The 22,682-nt window shown below is 50.9% G+C and overlaps 2 protein-coding genes across 4 annotated transcripts in view; one reads left to right on the top strand and one right to left on the bottom strand.

The window, feature by feature from the left end:
- The window catches only part of Brd3 (bromodomain containing 3), a 30,764-nt gene extending 12,060 nt beyond the window's left edge, over positions 1 to 18,704 (top strand). For 2 of the 3 annotated variants that reach the window (XM_028756999.1, XM_028757000.1), the window contains exons 3-13: positions 135 to 272; positions 992 to 1,139; positions 1,871 to 2,085; positions 3,789 to 4,160; positions 6,636 to 6,764; positions 9,675 to 9,866; positions 10,692 to 10,742; positions 11,090 to 11,331; positions 13,580 to 13,872; positions 14,520 to 14,645; positions 15,773 to 18,704. In XM_028756999.1, coding sequence (XP_028612832.1) covers positions 135 to 272; positions 992 to 1,139; positions 1,871 to 2,085; positions 3,789 to 4,160; positions 6,636 to 6,764; positions 9,675 to 9,866; positions 10,692 to 10,742; positions 11,090 to 11,331; positions 13,580 to 13,872; positions 14,520 to 14,645; positions 15,773 to 15,888 — 2,022 coding nt within the window. In that variant the 3' untranslated portion in view covers positions 15,889 to 18,704. The remainder of the gene's footprint in view (positions 1 to 134; positions 273 to 991; positions 1,140 to 1,870; positions 2,086 to 3,788; positions 4,161 to 6,635; positions 6,765 to 9,674; positions 9,867 to 10,691; positions 10,743 to 11,089; positions 11,332 to 13,579; positions 13,873 to 14,519; positions 14,646 to 15,772) is intronic. The other variant, XM_028757002.1, reaches the window with a different exon arrangement.
- A 1,734-nt stretch (positions 18,705 to 20,438) lies between these two features.
- On the bottom strand, positions 20,439 to 21,010 carry Brd3os (BRD3 opposite strand). The gene has a single exon (XM_028756867.1). The coding sequence runs from the start codon at positions 20,871 to 20,873 to the stop codon at positions 20,619 to 20,621; it is 255 nt and encodes an 84-aa protein (XP_028612700.1). The 5' UTR covers positions 20,874 to 21,010; the 3' UTR covers positions 20,439 to 20,618.
- Positions 21,011 to 22,682: the final 1,672 nt, after the last annotated feature.

A 22,682-nucleotide genomic window follows, 5' to 3' on the forward strand; every position in this document is an offset into this window, starting at 1 on the left:
TCTCCTCAAACCACATGGCCCACCTGCTCTCAGGCCCCCGGGACCCAGGTGACATGGGAGGACTTTTCTGTTCTTGGGAAGTGTGAGAATAACATTGGCTATATGAGTAACACTTCTGAACATCTCTTTCCTAGGATTATCATAAAATAATAAAAAACCCAATGGACATGGGGACTATCAAGAAGAGACTAGAAAATAATTATTATTGGAGTGCCAGTGAATGTATGCAGGACTTCAACACCATGTTTACAAACTGTTATATTTATAATAAGGTGAGACACAAGACGTGGGGCCCCAAAGCTTCTTGAGGGAGCAGTCTTAGCACCGGGAGGCTCAGGTCCATGGCATGACTGTGATGCCTTGTGAGCCCTGGCCCTCTGCCTCGGTTCTTGGGCTCACAGCAGGCAAACTCTGGCATTCTTGCGGTCAGTGAGTTCTGAGCCATTTTAATGGTCTGCCGGGGGGTTGGGGGGAGGGTCAGTGGAAACTGAGCAGCTTTCCGAGGACACTGACATGGTCCACAGGCTCTGTCTTGGGGCCTAGGCCCCCAACCTTAGAAAGCCTAAAGGTGTGTAAGTAGGGGCCTAGCCTGCCATCAAGAGGAGAGGCAGTCAAGTAGGCTGTGGCCTGTGGGCAGCCACCCACACTGTTACATAGAGCACTGTGACTTGGGACTGCTGCCGAGTGGTCAGTGTTGGGATGGCTGGCTGGAGTCACCGGGGACCCCACTTGGGGATTTGGTCTTTTAGCTTTGTGAATACAGGAAAAGCGTTAGTGCTGAGCTGTGGAAGCTCCTTCTCTCTGCTAGGGGAAGGCTAGTGTTGTACTTTGCATTCTTCTGAGATTTTCCACATTGAAAAATAATCTTGTTCTCCCTCCACAACAAGTTTCTTAACAAAATTTAGTGCTTTCTTGAACTACAACCCACAGTGGGTTTTTTGCAAGTGCACACCTCCTTTCCCGGCAAGTGACCTGTGTTCTCTGTCTTCAGCCCACAGATGACATAGTGCTAATGGCCCAGGCCTTAGAGAAAATCTTTCTGCAGAAAGTGGCCCAGATGCCTCAGGAGGAAGTTGAATTATTGCCCCCTGCTCCAAAGGGCAAAGGCCGGAAGCCAGCTGCAGGAGCCCAGAATGCAGGTAAAAGGAGGCAGGCAGGCAGGCAGGCAAGGAGGCAGGGAGGCAGGAAGGGAGGGAGAGAGGGAAAGAGGGAGGGAGGGAGGGAGCACAGGCATTCCCTGCTGAGGCTCTGAGTGGAGGGGATTGCTGTGACTTCCTTGGTCCCAGTAGGCCACGTAGGACAGGTGTGATGAGCTTGGCAGGCCGTGGGTCCTAGTGGTATCAGGGAGGTGGCCTGCCTGGGCCAGAGAGACATTTCTGAAGCTGCTGTCACATGTCAGTCTGTCCCCCCACATTTTACTCCTGTTTTTATTGATCTTAGCATTGGCTTGTCTTGTCTTGCTGCCTGATTTAAAGGAGTTGCTCTCTCAGCTGGAGAGTTGAGGTGATCATTATCCAGAGCGCGGGGCAAATATGGGGGTCCAACCATGTCTGAGAATGGGTATTGATTAGAGATGTGTCAGATAGAATGACTGACTGGGCAGGGTGTGGCTGAAATGGAGCTAGGTGTGAGGAAGGCTTAGTCCTGGGTTGTCAGTTAGTTAGCTGTCTGTGGACCCAGAGCTGGCTTACTCATTGAACATTGTTCATGCAGCAGGGCCAAGCCCTATCCCAAGGATAGACAGACTCTTCTAGCTAGGGGGTCTTAGTCCATCCCAGAAGGCCCTAGAGGTATGGCTGGATGGCCTGATCTTAGGTGCTTCTGGAAATACAGAGCCTACTGAATTGAGCTCCCTGTCCTTGCCTTGAAGGTACACAACAAGTGGCAACTGTATCTTCAGTCTCCCCAGCAGCCCCTTTCCAGAACATACCCCCCACTGTATCCCAGACACCTGTCATTGCCGCCACCCCTGTACCAACCATCACTGCAAACGTCACGTCCGTTCCAGTCCCCCCACCCGCTGCACCGCCTCCTCCTGCAACACCCATCGTCCCTGTGGTCCCTCCCACACCGCCTGTAGTCAAGGTGAGCTTCCCTGAGGCCTGCATGGCTATTTGGTGAGGAAGTCATTTGGAGGGTCCAAGCCCCATAAAGTTTCTGAAGCAGGGGCAGCTCTGGGGCAGGTGGGAGCTCTGCTGCCTTTCCAGGTACAGCTATTTGGAAAGATTTTCTGCACAGACAAGAAGACCGAGGCTCAGGGGTGGAGGTCACATGGCTGGTGCTGGCCGAGCTGGACTTGAACCTCAGCTTCTTTGGCCTGGTTGTCCTGGTCTTTACAAGCCATTGGGGAAGGTGGAGAAGGTGTGGGGGCCCTAGTGAGAGCAAGACGGGTCAGATCATCTCTGGTCGTCTCTGGGAGAGTGATGGTCAGTGACACCAGCCTGGATTCGTCCCTTGTTTGCTGGGAGTTTTCACCATCCTGTTCTGGCCAGGCCCTACTTGGGCATCGATGGAATGGGGGCTCTCTGTGAGGCATGGGGTTGGCAAGGCCTCTTAAGTCTCCAGCTTTGAATAGGGCCCATAACAGGCACTCATGTGTGTTATCTTCTTCAATTTGATTCTCACAGCGACCCTCTGGGGCAGGCAGTAGTCCCCCCCTCTTACAGATGAGGAAACGGGCGCTCAGGGGTTAAATGGCTCTCCCAAGGTAAAATGCCACCTCCGTTGCCTTTCCTCCCCCTGTGGCCTTCACTGCCTGCACTTCCCGGTGGCGCCTGGCCAGGCTGTTTGCCACAGCGAGTCTGCCCTTCCACCCCAGGTCCTTTGCGGCTCGTGCTTGGTGCTTGCCGTCCTGTAGGTGTCCATCAAATGTTTCTGGATGGCCAGCTTGTTCCCCTGTCAGCCTGAGGGTGGCAGTTTGGCTGGGGAAGTTAACTAGGGGGCTGTCCACGGCAGGTCCTGTTGCTGTCATCTGGCCTGTGAGTTTGTGGCCAAGCAACTGAGAGGAACCCACTGAGCAGGTCTCAGTATATGCTGAGTCCTGGTCCTAATTCAGTGGTGATACCTATTAGTTGGGCTCTTCAGGCTGTGGCAGAGACTCCTTATCCCCTCAGGTCCCTTGGCGGAGATTATATGTGTGTCTGCTATGAGCAGTCAATTCCATGTGCACCTGTGGAAGGCTGTGACACCATCTGGGCCCTCTGCAATGCCTGTGCCTTCCAGATAGAGTCCTGGTCATGCCTACAGCCCTTGGAGTCTCTTGGCCTCTAACTGCTGTGGCTGCTTCATGTCTCCTGGTCAGGCTGCCCCTACCCATCTAGCCTGGAATGCTCCTCCTGCCTCCCCTCCTTCTGCTCGATTTGTGTCTGTCCTTGAAGCACCTGCTCAGGGCCTGGTCTGGCACTTTCTTGGTCTTTAAAGCAGGGAGTCTCTGTCTCTGGCACCAGTCTGTGGTGCTTCTTAGATGTTGGGTGAATTCCCTGTAGCACCTCATGCTGCTCAGGTCAGTGGCACGCTCACCCACCTGGATGGCTGAATCCTCAGGGCTGACGGGGAGAGTCCGAGCCTCACCATGGCCAGCTGTGTGACCTTGGGCCCTGGGCCTGGCCCCTCTGAGCCTCGGTGTCTTCAGTACTGTGGAGACAGCTGAGAAGGAAACAAGACCCTGCATGTGGTCGCTAGCTTGACACCTGGCAGGCAGTCTGCACTCCAGAGGTGTGGCAGTCATGTGACACATCTCCTTGTGCACTTCCTTGTTGCTGGCGTTCACTGGCACTTTGTTGTCATAGAAAAAGGGCGTGAAGCGGAAAGCAGACACAACCACACCCACGACGTCAGCCATCACTGCCAGTCGGAGTGAGTCTCCCCCACCACTTTCAGAGCCCAAGCAAGCCAAGGTAGTGGCCCGAAGGGAGAGCGGGGGCCGCCCCATCAAACCTCCCAAGAAGGACCTGGAAGATGGTGAGGTCCCACAGCACGCGGGTAAAAAGGGAAAATTGTCTGAGCACTTGCGGCACTGTGACAGCATCCTCCGGGAGATGCTGTCCAAGAAGCATGCTGCCTATGCGTGGCCCTTTTACAAGCCAGTGGACGCTGAGGCACTGGAGCTGCATGACTATCATGACATCATCAAGCACCCCATGGACCTCAGCACAGTCAAAGTAAGTGGGGTGACATGCAGGGCAGGGTGGCGCGTATGGCCAAGGTCAGTAGGCTCTCTATGGCCCTGGTAGCTCTGCTTGGCTGAGCTGTACTCTGTGACCTCCTCCTGGTCCTGTTCTGCTGGTGCCTCTTGCCCCTTGAGAGCTGGACCTGCCCACACCGTGGCCTGCAGGGACCAGGACCTATTAGTCTCCGAGTCTGCACCTCCATTGTCATTTATTCTGGGGGAGCATAGATGAGTGGTTTGGTTCTTTCTATCCCCTAGTTCTGTGTCACCAGAAGGTGGCTCTTAATGGTGTCTGCTTTGGCGGGTAATGCAGAGGCTGTAAGTCTCAAACTTATAAACTTGTAAAACAAGTTCCAGGACATTCAGGTCTACAGACAGAGGCCCTGTCTCAAACCCCTGATGTGTGAGTATGTCACAGCAGAGATGGGGAGTCTGGTGGCCAGCGGGGTAGCCATCTTTGATGTTGGCCTTCACCCAGACAGAGGGAATTATATATAGATAGATGGACAAAGAACTGAGGCCACAAGCTCAGCCGTGCCATTCCCATGCCAGCATTTCCTAGAGACTGTGCCTTGTTCTGTTTTTTGTAGTGTCCAGGCAAGTCAGGGCCTGATGGGTATGCAGGTGGACTTGAGTTTTTGTGAGAAGGTCCTGGGAGATGATGATAGACCCAGAACTGGGCTTGGCTCTTCCTAGAAGGAATCTCTCTGTGTGCTGACTCCCAAGGTAGCCCCTCTCCAGGTGAGGCAGCCCGATAGTTGCTTGTTTCATCCAGGCATCCTTTCAAAGGCAGTGCCTTCAGTTGGTCTATCTCATTGTGCCCGAAGCAGAATCTCTCAGTTGAAGCCTTTTGTCCTAGCTAGTAGTGAGTATCAGGGACAGGTAGGTCTGGCCATCTAAAAAGTGTTTATGTCTGTGCTCATTTGAGTAAAAAATGAAGTAAGCAGCTGGGCCTGCCTGTCCAGGAGAGCTAGAGTGAGGAGAAGGGTCCCAGGAACCACACTGTGACACGGCTGTCGGAGGCCACAGCTGCCGGAGGCCTTGGTTTACTCTGCCTGGCCACTGCTGTGCGCTTGTGTGGAGTTCTGGAACTTTGCTGGCACTTGCAGTGTTTTGGCTGCACTGGGATAGGATAATTCCTTTGGTTGCCCTGTCCAAGATGAGGCAGCTTTGGGTGTTGAGTTTACTGGGAAGTCACCATGTGCTTTGTTCAGGCTTACAGAGAGGCTGTGTGCTTACCCAGGTGACAGGTACGTGGTTGAACCTGACTGGCACAGCCTGTGAAAAGACTTACGCAGAAGAGTCTGAGACTACAGGCTGAAGGACTAAGTGCTGTGCAGTAAAGGAGCAAGCACTGAATGTGTTACGGATTTCATTTTTGTTTTAGATTTGTGTGTATGTGCACCATGTACATGTCTGGTACCCATTGAGGTTAGGTGTTTTGACCACGCTGGAACTCGAGTTACAGAAGCTGTCAGCGACCATGTGGGTGATGGGAACTGAACCCTGTTCCTCTGCAAGAGCAACAATTGCCCTTAAGCACTTAACCAGCTCTCTAGCACCTAGTACAGTATAGATTTTAATGATAAAGCCTAGGGGGGGGAAATTGTCCTGGAATGTATTAGACCAGCTCCAGGAATTGCCCCGGCATGTATCACACTAGCTCCAGGAAGGAGCCATCTGCTCAGACATGAGTGTCTTTGGGCACAAGGGCCAGGCCTGTTATGAGATCCCTGCACTGTGTAGGAACTAATATCCAGTTAGGAGTTGGGGTCAGCCCCTACATCACTGACTCTTCTGCTGTCTACACAAGACAGGAACCCCACACCCTTATAAGCAGCTTTAAGTATGCCAACCCAGTCCCCACCAGTCTGCCCTACCCAGCATTGTTTCCCCGTGTGACCTTGCCCAACCTACGTCTGCTGGGACTGCTTGGGCTAGGCTTCAGTGGAGTTTGAAAGGCTTTGCTCCAGGGTGGTTTCTGTGACTGTCAGCATTGGCTCCACAGACCTGTACTGCCCTGCCCTCCGCCCCTGCACAAACTCAGAGCTGCCTCTGGGCCCAAGATGTAGGAAGTGGGTTGGTAATAGCTCCTGGATTCCTCCCAGGAAAAGCAAAGTCTTCTGTAAACTGAGTGGGCTTCCCAAGATTGGGATTGAAATTCCCCTAAAGCTCCCAACACCAGAACCTTATGTGACACATGCCACGTGGAACTGAAAACTCTAAATGAGGATGAGGTTTGTGTGGGCCTTATCTCCCACTCTTTCTTCCATTCTGTGGCTCTGACCTTGAAGCCCAGATGTTTCTTGTTGAATTTCTTAGCCCTTTCCTGAGGGCTCCTTCCTCTAAGGACTCCAAGCTAATTGCCAGATGCGCCGACTGGCAGTTGGCTTGGTTGCCATGGGATGTTCTGAGGATCTAAATCTGTCCCCTACATGGTCTACTCACACCTTGTTGCTTGTTACAGAGGAAGATGGATAGCCGCGAGTACCCAGATGCACAGGGCTTCGCTGCTGATATCCGATTAATGTTCTCAAATTGTTATAAGTACAACCCTCCAGACCATGAAGTGGTGGCCATGGCCAGGAAGCTCCAGGTAACCCAGGGCTGGGTGTAAGTGTGACTAACAGCTGCATTATGCTGTGGGTATTGAGGCCCTTAGATATAGTCTGGGCACACGGGGCAATGAAGCAAGTCTCCAAAGCATCCCCAGCAGGCAGGCCTCTGAGGACCTTCACTTCCACAGCCCATTTTACCTGTATGGCGATGAGATCCTGCTAATCGTAGAGTAGATTCCAGGATACATAAACAGACTGGCCTCTGATTCTGCAAGCTGTAGGCCGGGATGGGAAGGTAGGAAGTAGGCAGTGGCCTCTGTGGCTGCAGAAGCCCATGCCTAGCTGTCCTATAAAGTATCACTGCCTGTCTGTTTGGGGTTGGTGTACCTTAGTGGGGCTGATGGGTGTGTCTGCTCTACTGAGGTGTTAGAGCAGGGCTGGGTTGGTTCACAGTCAGCGACAGCAACTCTGTTAGAGAAAAACCACAGACTGTCTTAAGGAGAGACCAGAGTCTTCTGCATAGCCTTCAGTGCAAGTGTGAGCAATCCACATAGTCTCACCCAGGGTGTGTGAATACTTGTATGTGTGTGTGGTGAACTGCCAAGGACAAGGTGCTGCATAGAACACCAGGATTTCTCTGCTCCTAATGATTGGTTATTGGTTTGGAGGAAGTTATCAAAAGACTTTCTTTTTGGTGACAAAGGTAAAGTTTATGAAGTTTTTCAGCACCTGAACACTTTATTTTGTAATTTTTTTTTGTTTGTTGGTTGGTTTTTTTATGTTATGTTGCTGTTTTTAACTGAATCTGAGGGGCTGGAAAGATGGTTAAGAGCAGTTGTTACTCTTGTATAGGACCTGAGTTTGGTTCCCAGCACCTGCATGGTGACTCACAACCATCTATAACTCCAGTTCCAGGGGATCTGACACTTTTCTGGGCTCTGTTCATATGCATGTCGTTCATACACATACGTGCAGGCAAAACACACATAAAATACAAATTTTAAAAAGTCTTTAAAATAGATTCTGGTTCTGTAACTTAGGCTTGTCTTGAATTCATAGCTTTCTCAGCTTCCTGAGTTTTGTATTACAGGTATCCAACTACACCTGACTTGGGGACCCAGAATATTCTGTGAACATTTCTTAGCTCCCTAACAGTCATCTTGGGAAATGAGGGTTGGTGGACAAACCTTTTATCCCACTTGTGGGTCCTCCTAATGTTTCTCACCTCCCTTTGAAAGTGGGCCTCTGTGAGGGAAAATAGGCCTCTGTGGGGGAAAGTGGGCCTCTGTGAGGGAAAGTGGGCCTCTGTGAGGGAAAGTGGACCTCTGTGGGGGAAAGTGGACCTCTGTGAGGGAAAGTGGACCTCTGTGGGGGAAAGTGGGCCTCTGTGGGGGAAAGTGGGCCTCTGTGAGGGAAAGTGGGCCTCTGTGGGGGAAAGTGGGCCTCTGTGGGGGGGAAGTGGGCCTCTGTGGGGGGGAAACTGGGCCTCTGTGGGGGAAAGTGGGCCTCTGTGGGGGAAAGTGGACCTCTGTGGGGGAAAGTGGGCCCTGTGAAGCATAAGGTCTCTTCAGTGCTGGCTGTGCCTTGTTCCTTCTAGACAGGCCCTGATGGGAAACCAGGCACAGTAGTTGTGAAGGTCCTCTTATGTGCAGAGGTAATTGTAGATGTTCTGTCCACTTGATCTCTGTGGACTCCAAAGGCATTGTCATACAACCTCAAAGGACACTGTGTTGCTATCAGCCAGGCAGTGGTATACACCTTGACGGAAGCAGAGGCAGGTTGATCTCTGAGATCAAGGCCAGCCTGGTCTATGGAGTGAGTTCCAGGAAAGGTAGGGATTGAGAAATGCTATCTCAAAAAACAAAACGAAGGCCAGTTTTCCTGCAGAAGGTGATTGGTAGCCACCCAGTCATGGAGGGTAGAGGAGCTTTGTTATTGGTGCTGTTCAGTAGTCACCACTGTTAATTTTATGGGTTGTGCTCTGGGGTCGGGAGTAGCCTCCCATACCTCTGACTTGTTAGTTCAGGATTTAAGGGTTGGGAGGAGTCTTTTTTTTTTTTTTTTGTTTTGTTGTTGTTGTTGTTGTTTTTCGAGAGAGGGAGAGGGTTTCTCTGTGTAGTCCTGGCTGTCCTGGAACTCACTCTGTAGACCAGGCTGGCCTCAAACTCAGAAATCCGCCTGCCTCTGCCTCCCAAGTGCTGGGATTAAAGGCATGTGCCCGGCCAGTTGGGAGGAGTCTTAAGGGCACACTCAGAGTAGGCACTTTCAGAAGCTGGGCTCCAGCATGATGGGTGGAGAACATCATACAACAGAACATCTACAATTACCTCTGCACATAAGAGGACCTTCACACATGCTCACACATGTCTGGGTAGGTCCAGTATGTGAGGCAGGCAATGGAAACACCTCCTTCTTTTCCACATGGCCCCCTCATACATTTCCAAAAGCCTCAGGATAGAGTATTTTTCATCAAGGTTTTCCAAGGGTTTGGTCCTACAGCAGCTGCAAGGGACTTTCTAAATTTGGCTCTGCTAGAATGCAGCTTTGCCCATTTTGGCACTCTGGTGTGAGGTGTGTCACTGCAGTAAAAGCCCAGGGAGGAGATCAGGTGGCCCTGTGCCTGGGGTCCCTGCTGGTCTTTAGGGCTGAAGGAAAGGCACTCTTGTTTACAGACAGCATTCCTAAGGAGCGTGGGCACCCAGGGCTGCAGGGCTGTTTTTGTCTCCTGTAGAAGACTTGCAGGTTTAGTCAAAGGGAGCTGTGTGCCAGATCTGTGATTGGCCGACCTCTTTTCCCATTCTAGGCCTGCACTGGGGAATCGCTTGTTCCTTTGTAGAGCACTCAGGCCTGAGCGGTGTAGTGCTGCCCAGGGGCATCTTATCTACTACAGGGGGCTGGCTATCTTGCAGGTGTGCAGGTTTTGACATGTCCCTCTTTTTCAAACCCAGGATGTGTTTGAGATGAGGTTTGCCAAGATGCCTGATGAGCCCATGGAGGTGCCCTCTCTGCCGGCTCCCACAGCCCCCATCGTGAGCAAAGGGGCTGAGAGCAGCCGCAGTAGCGAGGAGAGCTCTTCAGATTCAGGCAGCTCAGACTCAGAAGAGGAGCGAGCCACTCGGCTGGCCGAGCTGCAGGAGCAGGTGAGGATAACCACCTCTGTGCTGCTTCCCACTGGGCATGGGCCACCAAGACTAGCTGCCTGAGCTGGCCCCTTGCCAGCTGTCCCTTTTCCCTTCCTTGACTTGCTGCAGCCCTTGTCTGTGCTGATGGAGCAGTTTCTGGTGGGTCTGAGGAGGCTGACACCCAAGAGCACACAGGTGGCTGACAGCACTTGTATGCCTGAGTTATTCTTGGGTCCCTGGGGGTGGGGCTCTCCAGAAAGGCCTGGGAGTCATACACAGGCCACAATAATGGCTTTTAAGTAGCAGCTACAGTGGGTGTGCTCCAGGCTTCAAGAACCCCTCGAAGCCTGGCTCAGATCTGTGCCTCTTATGCCTACCTCTACCTCAGTCTCCCTGCTGTGCAGAATGAGGAGACCTGCTTATTCTGAGGAACAGTCTGACTACTTTCTCAGGTGTGGCAGCCAGCCCTGCAAAATCAGAGCACAGACACCAAACCAGTAGTGTGTGTGAGCAGGTGGCTCTAGGGGGAGACAGGGCCAGGAGAGTAGAGTGTCACCAGATGGAGCTGCATGTCAGATTCTGGGATGATGAGGTCGTGGAGCAGGGAATTGGCCACAATATGTGTGGCCTTAGGGCTGACGAGTCCTTCCCACTGCATGGTACCTTACCCTGTTGCTATGTAGTTTTTCCTGAGGTACCCAGGAGCCACACAGGCCACCTGCTTACCTGTACATGGTGGGTTGCGGCTCCTCCCAAGACATGAGTGCAGCACTCTGTCTTGCTGGCTGCTGGTCGGGCCCCAGGAGGATGAGCCGCTGTCATTGTCTCACTTTGATCCCGCAGACTGGCTGCGGAGCCTTCCAGGATCAGCTGTTGAATGTCTCCTCTGTGCAGGTGCTTACACTAGTCCGCTCATCTGAAAGATAAGCATTAACGATGAAAAAGTATTAGCTGCTATTACAAGTTCTTCCTGTGTCACCTGCCCCAAGCCCAGCCTCTGAGCAACCACCCTGGGAGGTGGGTCCCTGTCCCCCATAGGTGAGGGAACAGGTTCAGAAGGTGACATGACTCACCAGCAGGCACAGAGGGGGCAGAGTGGGCTGGGAAGTGCTTCCCTGCATCTCTTTGGCTTCCAGAGGCAGTGCGGGGCCTAGGTGCCCCGGCTCATCCCACGTAGTTGAGGCAGCCACAGGGGTACAGACTGTCCCAGAGTACCCGCTTAGTTGCTTGCTCTTTTCTAGCTGAAGGCCGTGCATGAACAGCTGGCTGCCTTGTCTCAGGCCCCAGTGAACAAACCAAAGAAGAAGAAGGAGAAGAAGGAAAAGGAGAAGAAGAAGAAAGACAAGGACAAAGACAAAGAGAAGGAGAAGCACAAGGCCAAGTCTGAGGAGGAGAAGAAGGCCAAGGCAGCCCCAGCACCCAAGCAGACCCAGCAGAAGAAGGCTCCCACCAAGAAGGCCAATAGCACAACCACAGCCAGCAGGTGGGTGGTCACCTGCCAGGTCCTCAGACCACCTTAGGGTACAAGGACTGCCAGATCTAAGGCATGGAGCCTTGTCCGTAGAAACTTCATAGAAACTGGAGTAGGGCTTCGGGGTAACTGAGGGCCTGTGAGGCCTTCTGGGGGGTCACCCTCACCCGTCTGGCTCACTCTGGTGCTGGATGTTAAAGCATTTGCACTATTGGAGGAGGCATCTGTTGCTTTAGGTATTTGGGACCTTTTCCTGATGTGGACCAAGGAGCTTCACGGTGGAGCCAGGCACTCTAATTTCTGGTACACCTGTTAAGAAAGAGCAGGAGAAGAGGCTTCTCTGTAGCTGGGTGGTAGAAGCTGCGCACAGAGCCTTGGGTGAGGCTCGCAGACATGCTTCTTTGGGTGGAATTGATAGTCCTGGGGGAAACTGGGAGAGGATACATGTAGACTGCCGAGTGCCCTGCTTTGGTAAGGCATCCTCAGAGGAAGGTCACATTCTGGCCATTGTGGAGGACAAGTTCTTGGGCAGCAGTCGGTCGTGAAAGCAAGGACACTGCCTTGGAATGGTGCTTCAGGGGTTGGTGGCAGTGGGCTGATGGCTTACAGGGCTGCTTGAGAATGGACTGGGAAGGAACGGTGTGTGTGGCCCTGGAACCATGCAGGGTGCAGTGTCTCTGTTCCTACATACCTTTGTGTCTCTTTGCTCTCTTTCTTGGAAAGGGTGGAGAAATCAATTTTTTTCATATACTGTTTTTGTCTGGATTTGAAATCTATGTAATGCTGACCCCCAAAATGGTGAGATATAATATTCCAGAGTAATTAGGGACAGTTTTTAGGAAGACTGTTAACTTTTTCTCTATTTCTACTTGACATTCTGGGGCCTGGCTTTAATGCATACATCTATTTGCAGGACTGAGGTGTCTTCGTAGGCAGTTGGCATATGGTTGAGGCTCTTTGTCAGTATCCAGTCTCTTCCAGATAACAGTCCTTGACATGAAGTCTTCCCTGTTGTTGCTTTTAAATCTTTTGTTTTGTTTTGTTGGGGACAGGGTCTCTATCCTGGAGCTCACTGTGTAGACCAGGCTGGCCTCACACAGAGATCTACCTGTCTCCCTCCTGGGTGCTGGGATCAAAGGTGTGCACCACCACACCTGACTTGCTTTTACATTTTTTTAAAAAAAGAAGTATTTATTTTATGTGTTGCCTACATGTATGACTATGTACCATGTATTTGCATTCCCCTCAGAAGCCAATAAAAGACACCAGGTCCCTGGAACTGGAGTCAGAGGTAGTCGTGAGCTGCTGTGTGGGTGCTGAGATCCAGACTTCTGTAAGAACAGAGCTCTTGGCCCCTTTTAAACTCTTTAAAATTACTTGTCGTGCTGGGTATGGTGCCACACATTGTTAATTCAAGCACTCAGGAGGCAGAGATGATCTCTGTGAGGTCAAGGCCAGTCTGGTGTACATAATGCATTTCAGGCCAGCTAGAGCTATGTATTGAGAACCTGGCTCAATAAATAATCAGAAAATCACATGTGTTTGTGTGTGCGTGTGTCTGTGTCTGTATACACCACAGTATACATGTGGAGGTCAGAGGGCAGTTTACAAGAAGGGGTTCTCCCATTGAAGTACATACATACTGGGATTGAAGTAGGGCTTATAGGCCTTCGCCCACCAAGCTGTCTCGCCAACCCCGTAGCCTCCTTTGTAAAAGTATAATATAGCCATGTCTGGCTTTCCCCACCATCTCAGAGACAGGGTACTTACTACCATCTTGCCTGTTGAGTTTGCATGGTGTGTTTTACCAGCTTAGTAACTTTATCACTGAAGGTCTTGCTTCTCGTGTGACCGTCTCTTCCTTTCATTGCTCCCTCAGCCGCTTGCACTCAATGTAATAACCGACACACTTGGGCCCCATTGACCATGTCATCACTCTGTCCCTGGCTTCTTTTTTCCCTTCCAAATTTTAAATAGTATGAATGTAGATATCTGGTTTTGACCTATTAGGTTTGAGAGGTGGTAGGTAGTTCCTGACTGAACCCTGGGCCAGGAAGCAGCTGTTCTGACCTTGAGGTAGGCTCTTGTCTGTCTCTGGCAGGCAAACTAGACATCCTCAGACAGTTTGCCCAGCTCTTATTCCTGAGGAACCTTGGGTAACCTCTAGGGAAGAGAACAATCTTTAGTGACGGAGAAAGGGGCTAGGTGGTGGGACATATAACTGAGACTCAACACCACATGGCTCTGTCTTCTGCCTCAGACAGCTCAAGAAGGGTGGTAAGCAGGCATCTGCATCCTATGACTCAGAGGAAGAGGAGGAGGGCCTGCCCATGAGCTATGATGAAAAGCGGCAACTCAGCCTAGACATCAACCGGCTGCCTGGTGAGAAGCTAGGACGTGTGGTGCACATCATTCAGTCTCGAGAGCCCTCACTTCGGGACTCAAATCCAGACGAGATTGAAATTGACTTTGAGACCCTGAAGCCAACCACGCTGCGGGAACTGGAGAGATATGTCAAGTCTTGTTTACAGAAAAAGCAAAGGAAACCGTTATGTAAGTTGTGTGGGAGAGCATGGTGCTTGTATCCCATTCCCTTCACTGATCACATGTCAGAATCATCCCTGACCCTAGCTAAAGTGCATCCTGAATTTGATGGTTAGAACAGACAGGATCAGTCACTGCCTGGGTCTGCAGGTGCTAGAAGCTGGGAGGAAGAAAAGTCCCAAGGCAGCCCTCACTACCTAGGCTCATGCCAACCTACCTGTGGCTCTGGAGGTGTGTTTGGTCCTTGATCACTCCAGAACAACAGACTTGAGGGCGATGATGATACAGGGGCCAGGGAGTGACCATGGCAGTCTCTGTGGCTCAGGCAGGAAAGAGTAGCTGTGCTGAGGGAGGACTGAGACAGGGTCTGTGCCCTTCCCATGGGAAAAGATAGATAACAGGTCACAACCCAGGCTCTGGACTCCAGGTAGCAGGAGGGATGAGGATATATGAGGACTCAGTAGATGTGACGTGGTGTTAGTGGTTCCAGGTCACCCTGCCATTTCCTGCTTCTCCAGCTCTGTATCAGAGATACACTTGACCCTGCAGCAAGGCAGGTGATGCGTGCACTAGGGTGTAGGACTGGGACTTTCTGAGCACCTGGTTGAATGCTGGCTTTTGGTAGGGAAATGTCTGACTGCTTACTTACTCCACAGCAACAAGTGGGAAGAAGCAGGCAGCCAAATCGAAAGAGGAGCTAGCTCAGGAGAAGAAGAAGGAGCTGGAGAAGCGGCTACAGGATGTCAGTGGACAGCTGAACAGCAAGAAACCCACTAAGAAAGGTAACCGTTGAGGTCTTTCATCGTGTGGGCAGGAGAACATGGTCAACCTCCTAACACTGTGTGTGTGTGTGCGCGCGGGGAGGGGGGGAGGAGAGAGAGACAGAGAGACAGAGAGACAGAGACAGAGAGAGAGAGAGAGAGAGAGAGAGAGAGAGAGAGAGAGAGAAAGAAAGAAAGAGAGATCTACTCCTGCTGCCTCCTTACTCCTAAACATTGGCCACCACTTTGTAGAAAGTGGTGTGTTTCCTTTTTCCCTTTATCTTCAGAGATGCTGTAGAACAGCAGAATGTGTAGGCAGTGGTCAGAGTCTGGACCAGTGGTCACTTGGGATCCTATCTAGACAAATGTCTTCGTGCAACCATGTGGCCACTGGATGCTATTTTTTTTTCTAGGATATTTTATTTACATTTCAGATGGTATCCCCTTACCCCATTCCCTCCTCCTCCCTCACCCCCTGCCCAGGAATCCCTTATCCCATCCCCCCTCCTCCTGCTTCTATGAGGATGTGCCCCCACCTACCCTCCAACTCCCACTTCTCCACCCTCGAATTCCCCTACACATGGCATCCAGCCTTAATGGGACCAAGGATCTCCTCTCCCACCTATGCCCAACAGGGCCACACTGGATGCTATTTTATGGGTATTCTTCAAATATTTATACGACTTGTGACAGTGTGGTAGCTAGCATGCACACTTTTTTTTTTTTTTTTTTTTAAGATTTATTTAGGCCGGGCGGTGGTGGCGCACGCCTTTAATCCCAGCACTTGGGAGGCAGAGGCAGGAGGATTTCTGAGTTCGAGGCCAGCCTGGTCTACAGAGTGAGTTCCAGGACAGCCAGGGCTACACAGAGAAACCCTGTCTCGAAAAACCAAAAAAAAAAAAAAAAAAAGATTTACTTATTTTATGTGCATGAGTACATTGTTGCTATCTTCAGACACACCAGAAGAGGGCATCAGATCTCATTACAGATGGTTGTGAGCCACCATGTAGTTGCTGGGAGTTTAACTCAGTACCTCTGGAAGAGCAGACCCATGGTCTTAACCGCTGAGCCATCTCTCCAGCCAAGCATGCACACTTGGATGATGCACTGCTCAGCAAGGGTCTCTCCCACTCCTGTGTCCCTTGCAGAGAAGTCCGGCTCAGCTCCCTCAGGAGGCCCATCAAGGCTCAGCAGCAGCAGCTCCTCAGAGTCTGCAAGCAGCAGCTCCAGTGGATCGAGCTCCGACAGCAGTGACTCAGAATGAACTCGGACTGGAACAGAGCTGGACAAATGGACGTGGCGCACGCCAACTGCAGTGTCCCCTCCTATGGTTAATATACTTTCGTTCCATGGTGTGCAGGTTTTCTTTTACTTCAGTGTTATGATCTCTTCCAGCTGTGCTCCGGTAGGGTGGAGAGCCTCACATGTGCACCAGACCCCACGAGAGGGCCGAGTTCTGTGGGGAAATGCCTTTGTAGCTTGGTCTAGTTGTTTGGAGACTGCGCCTGGGATGCTAACCTGATGGAATAGACAAGGCGGGCTGGAGGCGTGGCTGGACCTGCCCAATCCCTCCACAGGCCCAGCCTCTCCCTCAGTAACTTGAAGGAAGCTTTTCAAGGGTATTTCTCTGGAATGGGTTCTGAGTTTCAAAGTTGTTAGAACACTAACCAGCAGGTTACTTCTCTCCACAGGGGCTGAAGACAGATGTGTCAGCCCATGGGAACCAGCCTGGGCCCTAGTGGAGGGTCCTGGTAGCTGCAGACCAGAGCCTCACACCTCTGGGTTGGGTGTGGAGGAAAAGGGGGTGCTGAGTTCTCTGGTCCTTTGGCTGTGTGTACAGCGTGCAGATTTCGGGACACCGAAACTTTTACCTCAACTTACGGGAATAAAAACAAACAAAAAAAGATTAAAAAAAACCACTTTTTTGTAAGTTCATCCATTTTCTACAGAATTCCAGCCCAGCGTCCCCACTCTGCCTGCGCTGCCCGGCTGCCGCCCTTGACACTCTGAACCACCTCCCAGCTTTATGTATATATAAATACTTTATTTATTAACATCATTGATCATTTTTTAAAAAATGAAAAAGAAAAAAAAAAAAGAAGAGAAACCATAAATAAGTGCATTGAGAGAAACATTGAGGATGTAGGCCTCTGGCGACAAGGAGACTATCCCATGGTGGCGCCCTCAGTGCAGGCGCTCATCACAGCTGGCCTCTCTGGGCTCATTGCCTTTTTTTTTTTTTTTTTTTTTTAATGAAATTTGGGGACTTAGACACCCTTCAGCTGCAGCGCATCTTCATCTTATGTTATCTATTCAGTTTTTTCTTACTAATTTCTGGTCTTTTAAAAGACATCAACGGAGGGAACCTCGGTTCTTCAACACGAGCTTTGTGTGTAAGCTGAGAGAAAAGTGATGTATATCAGGCCAAGGTCTTGACATTTAATTTTCTATTGTAAAAAGTAATAATATACAGAGTTTAACAGAAAGTCCTGTTCGGTTTGTTGTTTTTGAGGCTGCTGAATGGTTTAGGAATGCAGGGTCAGCCTGGATTAGTTCTGAGCATTGTGGCCTCAGCCAGGAGCGCACAGGCCAGCCTCCCAGGCCTGGAAGCACCAGCCACTGTAGTCTGTAGAGGCTCTCCTTGACCTGTCTACTTTTGACATGGGTCCCTGTTCAAGAATTTTCAGTTAGCTCAGAAGACTGGTTCTCCTGACCCCCGCCTAAGAGCACGAAGTGCAGAGCCTTGTGTTGTATGGTTTTCCTTGGGTTGGGGCTGGTTCCTGCAGCTTCTTCCATTGCTTCTAGGCAGAGGCAAGGACTCGGCCTCACCATCCCTACATGGGACATATTTAAAAAAATTTCTAAAGTCGATCCCACCAGCCTTGGATGCAGACAGGCGGTGGGTGTCAGCTCGGGAAGTGGCTGGCTGGCTGGCATGTCTAGACGCCTGGTGAGTTATCAGCCAGTTAAACGTGTAAGCCAGTTTTGTTTATAATAAAGATATAAGTGGATTTTAAGGTTCCATTTTTTAAAAGTTACCCTTGTTTTTCAAAGGTATTTTTTAAACAGATCTTTAATAGAATATTTAAGCTGTGACTGAAAGAAATAAGAGTAAACTGACAGGCCTTCACGTGAGGTCTCAGTGATGGCCTACCATAACAGCTTAGCCAGCGTGCTTAGGCAAGACACAGTGCCTGGGTATGTGTAGAGCGAGTGCCCCTGTGAGCTGTTAGGCAAGCAGAGCCTGGCCCTGGGGTCATGTCCCCACAACAGGGCGGTGGTACAGAGCTGGGCATGGGGTGGAGAGTCTGGCATTCCTATGGCTGTGGTCCCTACTGATCAGCCTTGGTCATTGGTGCTTTTAACTTTTTTTTTTTTTCTTTCTGTCCAGACTTAAATTGTTTTGTCTTCAGAATTTTGGAGGACCCCAGTCCCCACAATGCCAGGCTGCAGGGTAACTGTCATTCCCTTCTTGTGAGTTACAGGGACTTAGACTGTCCTATGCAGAGGTGGGAGGGCAGCTGTCTACAGGCTTCCTTAAGGGTCACATCCAGGGCTGGGGTGGGCACTTGGCAATCTTTGGGGTTCAGACCTCCGCAGGCTGGGTAGCTCAGTTTGCTTACAGACTGGAGACATTTTCTTGTGTGGTTTTCTGGGTTTTGTCTTTCTGCAGCTGTCATGGCTTTATAGTCACCTGGGAAATGCAAGCCCACTGTTAAAGCTTTGTCCTGTTCATCACTGTCCCTGCTCCTGGCATAACACTTCCAGAAGCTTTCCTTTTTTATATCTATATCTATATCTATATATATATATATTTAAAACGTTTCTTTTCTGTATGATGTGCATGCAAGTTTACCGTAACTTTTCTTAAACTTTTTAGTGCCGTTTCTAGTATATTCCTGTAAATGTCAGTTACTGAAAATGAGTCCATTGTAAGTAGTTTAGCTTGTTTTTTGCAATGCCGGCCTCAACACCACAGAGTAAAAGTGTTAGGAAGTACTCTGGTGTCTCTGGTAATCATGAACCTTTCTCCTAGGGTGTTTGTTTTGTTTTCATAATAAAAAGAAAGGGAAAAAAGACTATGTCTGTGTGGAGCTCTTTTCTGCAATGCCTCTTGGTAAGAAGGGCACATGGCAGGGTCCTTACACCTCACCTCCTGCAGCTCAGGGAGGACTGAGTTCTTTAAGGACCACACAACACAGTAAGGGTGGTGCCCTCCCAGAACACACAGAGTGCTCGTGGTGCTGAGGTACAGGGAGTCCTTTGCAGTCCTCATTTACACTGCCTGCCATCCAAGTGAGGTCAAGCCTCTCCTTAGGTTGTCTCACTATGTCCATTCCACCTGCCCCTTGATGCAGTATAGGCCTCCAAGTGTAGTGGGCCCAGTGGAAATGTGGGTTAGAACATATAAAGAGCCTATACTACTCACTAAAAGTGGGCTGTGGAGTGGCTTAGACACAGCGAAGGAGGGATGAGACATTCCAGGTGGCCACAGCCATTAGCATCAGTCCTGGAGAGGAGGTTCATGTTGGGTCCTAGCGGATGTTTGTCCCGTCCAGAGTGGATCAGGCTACTTTGGACTCTTGCTGACTCTAACCCTTCTCAGACTAGTGTCTTCCAGCACTGGTCTGGCCTAAGCACAGATGGCATCTTCCTGTAGTGTAAGTAGCTTAGTGGCTTCCCAGTGTCCTACATGGAGCATGACGCCTTTGTGCTACCCATATCTGCTAGCCACCTGAAGACAGCTGTCCCACAAGTGCTTACACTCCTAACACAGTCCGTGATCCGTCTCCAAGTCAATGTGCTTTGCTGGATGCAGACGGCCTTGGGTTAGGGTGATGTGTAAGCAGGTGGTGGGAATTCCAGATAATGCAGTTTGCTTGTAGGACTGCAGTTGAACTGAAAGGCTTGAAAATGTAATGAACATGGAACAATTTCCAAGTGTTAGGCTTCCAGGTCAGGCCAACCATCCCATAGTGTATGGTGAGTTTCCTCTACATTTACAGGGATATACTACAAAAGTCCAACCCATGCCCTGGATTTCAGCAGGGATTGAGCCAAAGGACCTAGGCTCCTCAGGAGGCTGCAGCTAGTCAGGCTGGGTGAAGTAATGAGGAATGCACAGTGTCTTGATAGTTCTAGCACAAATGTGCACATCTGCAAAGACATGCACAGGACAGTGAACACAGCCATGGGTGAGACTTGCCTTTTGCATCCATCACAAGCCAGGTGCACGGAGAGGGCTGGTGCCTCTGGAGCAGTGACAGCACAGTGCAGAATGAGGAGACATGCAAACCCTCTGATGGTGGCTCTTAGCAATCACGTCACCACTACTGTTACTTAAGAAAGCTAGGTAAGGTTTCACACAAGAAAAAAAGAAAGAGAAGAGTCTTAAGATGTTTATTTAGAAAGCTCTGTTTTGCATTTGCATAGCTATGGGGTGGACTGTGCTAGCCTCTAAATGAGTGCCTTTGCAACCTGGTAGAAGAGAGGCTCCAATGCTTCACCATCACAATCCGATTTTTCCACACTTGATTAGGCTTGGAATCACTTCGAGGGCACATTTTGCTTAAGGATATGCCTATATATGAGACCACATCTGGTGGCCAGTGTGGATGCTACCATGATGCAGCAACATACAGACCAACTGGTCGCTAAAACTCTTGGTTCTGGAATGTCACTACCAGCACTGGCCTCCTTTCACATGTCACTGCAGTGAATTGACAGATTTGGGACCCTGCAAGAAGAGAGTCTTCTTACGCTGGACTTGACCCATTCTATAACAGGCAGCAGCTCATAGGAGCAGGGGTGGGGGGTGGGACGTCTCTCTTGCTTCCCTTTTGTTTAGAAGCATTTCCTGGGCCTGAGCAGTGAGGGGAGCGTCCAGGTGCCCACTGTGCCACTAATAAAGGGTTGGATGACATTCTTGGGTGTTGACTTTTATACCCACGGTTTGATCTTCATGGCCATCAAAGAAGGGTCTTCTCCCTGGAATTACATGATCGAGCAAAACTTAGACTGTCCGGTGTCCCTAGAGACTCCAAGCTGGTTCTTGTCTCGGACTAAGATGGCCTCATTTCCATACTGGGAGTACCACATGCTGCGGCTTCTGCTCAGGTATGTACTGGGTGGTACAGACTCCAACTTCTGCTGCTGCTGTTGCCAAATGAGCAAGGATGTGTCCCTGTACCGAAGGCGGGCATAGGATTCTGACAGGGCCTTCTCTGCCAGCGGGACTCGCCCACTCATCCCACAGGCCCAGGATCCTGCACACCTGACTTCCCTCCAAGGCCAGAAACAGCTGGCTGCTTTGCTTTGTTAACTAGTTGGCCAACAACCTTGATAGGTGTTGTGTTTGGGAGTCCTTGTTCAACTTAATAGTGAAAGTAGGTGACTCAGACCTCCCATAGGAAAGCTCCTCAGGAAGGCAGGAGAATCCAAGACACATCTCTGACCATTCAGAAGCCATGTGAGAGCCATTCCAGACAGAAAGTGCTATAGTGTTGACAGTGACGCCACACCACTCCTGGGAAGCCTGTCAGGTGTCCACTGCCCCTGCAATACTGCTGAGCTCAAAGAGATGTATCCAGGGTTCCTGCAGCAGGGGATGACACTCAAAACAGTGGGGATGTGGACTAAGCGTTGATTCAGATCCTTTCTTCCAGCTAGTCTTCCACTCTTACCAAGGGTGACATTGCAAAGGGGAGAAACTGTCGGGAAGGGAGACAGGGACAGGCCCAGTATGGGCCTCGCCACTAGGAGCAGCCTCTATGGGTCAGAGAGTTCAGCGAGGCTACTCACGGATGCAGCTAGCTGAGCTGAGTGGAAGGATGAGGCGGTTGGACAATCTCAGGTCCCTTAATAATCCACGGATGGTTGTCTTCTCCCGGCTGGTGAGAGAAGCGTTCCTCAGCTATGGATCAGAGAGGAAGAAGAATGAGAGCCACAACGCCCCTGCGCCCGGCAAAGTCACCGCTTGCCCGGATGCTCCAGCGAAGCAGACTTTGCCATCGGCGCTCGCGGACACGCGTGGGCCTGCTGACGCAAGGGATCCAGGTCCCGGGTAGAGCCAGGAGGCCGCGGCTACGTCTCCATGGCAGCGTCGCAGGCGTGGCGAGCCGAGCGCCGAGGACCCGCCTGCGGACGGACCCATCGATCATTCTGTGGGGCGGAGCCAAAGACTCGGAGAGGAGGAGCGGCCAGAGAGCGGTGAGGAAGGAAAGGGGAGGGACTGGGAGGGAGGAGGAGCTGGGAGAGAGGAGGAACTTAGGGGGCGGGAGAGAAGAGGGAGAGGAGGAGATCGAGAGAAAATGGAGAGGGGAGGAGCCGCAGAAAGTGGCAAGAGAGGTCAGGAAGAGCAAGAACCAGGATAAGGAAAGAGTGGAGAGAGGAGGATCCCGAGAAAATAGGGAGTGTGTAGTGGGGGAAGAATCTAGGAGATGGGGAGGCTCTGGAGTGGGGAGCATGAGAGGAATGGAGAAGCTGGGAAGGAGCCGGAGAAGAAAGAGCTGGGGAGGAGAGGATGAGGATTGAGAGGAGGAGCCTTGAAGAGGCGGAGGAAGAAGAGGCGTTTAGGGGGAGCAGAAGGTGCATTGCCGGAGTCGGTGGAGGGGATGGTAAAGACAAAGGTGGAAGCCAGGATAGAGAAGGAGCCTAGGAAGACGCACGGGAGTCAGGTTTGGGCGTGAAGAGCTGGGGGAGAAGAGCTTGGGGGCAGGTGTGAGGGGGAGCCTGGAGAGTGAGGAGCGGCTAGGAGGCCTCCTGAAGGAGATGCTGAAGAGGGAGTAGGAGTTAGCATTAAGGCACCTTCCCAATTCTCGATCCTGACATGGTTCCTGAGGCTTTTATGTTTGGGTTGGGAATTCTGTGGTCTGGAGTTTGACTCCACGGCCTTGGGCATGTTAGGCAAGTGCTCTAAGGCGAAGCTTTGTCCTGAGTCCTTATTATTCCCTTTGTGCGGTTTCCTTGTCAGACCTATTGCTGTTACTATTGACATCCCACTCAGATGATGAGCGCACTTGTTTTCAACTTATTTAATGCGTCGTGGGATGCATCATT

Source organism: Grammomys surdaster, unplaced genomic scaffold (genome assembly GCF_004785775.1).
Source record: "Grammomys surdaster isolate TR1022 unplaced genomic scaffold, NIH_TR_1.0 126133, whole genome shotgun sequence".
In the NCBI taxonomy this organism is placed as follows: domain Eukaryota; kingdom Metazoa; phylum Chordata; class Mammalia; order Rodentia; family Muridae; genus Grammomys; species Grammomys surdaster.

Bases quoted from the DNA above. Each gene is read 5' to 3' on its own strand.
- Brd3os (XM_028756867.1), bottom strand. From the start codon at position 20,873: ATGAGTGGGCGAGTCCCGCTGGCAGAGAAGGCCCTGTCAGAATCCTAT.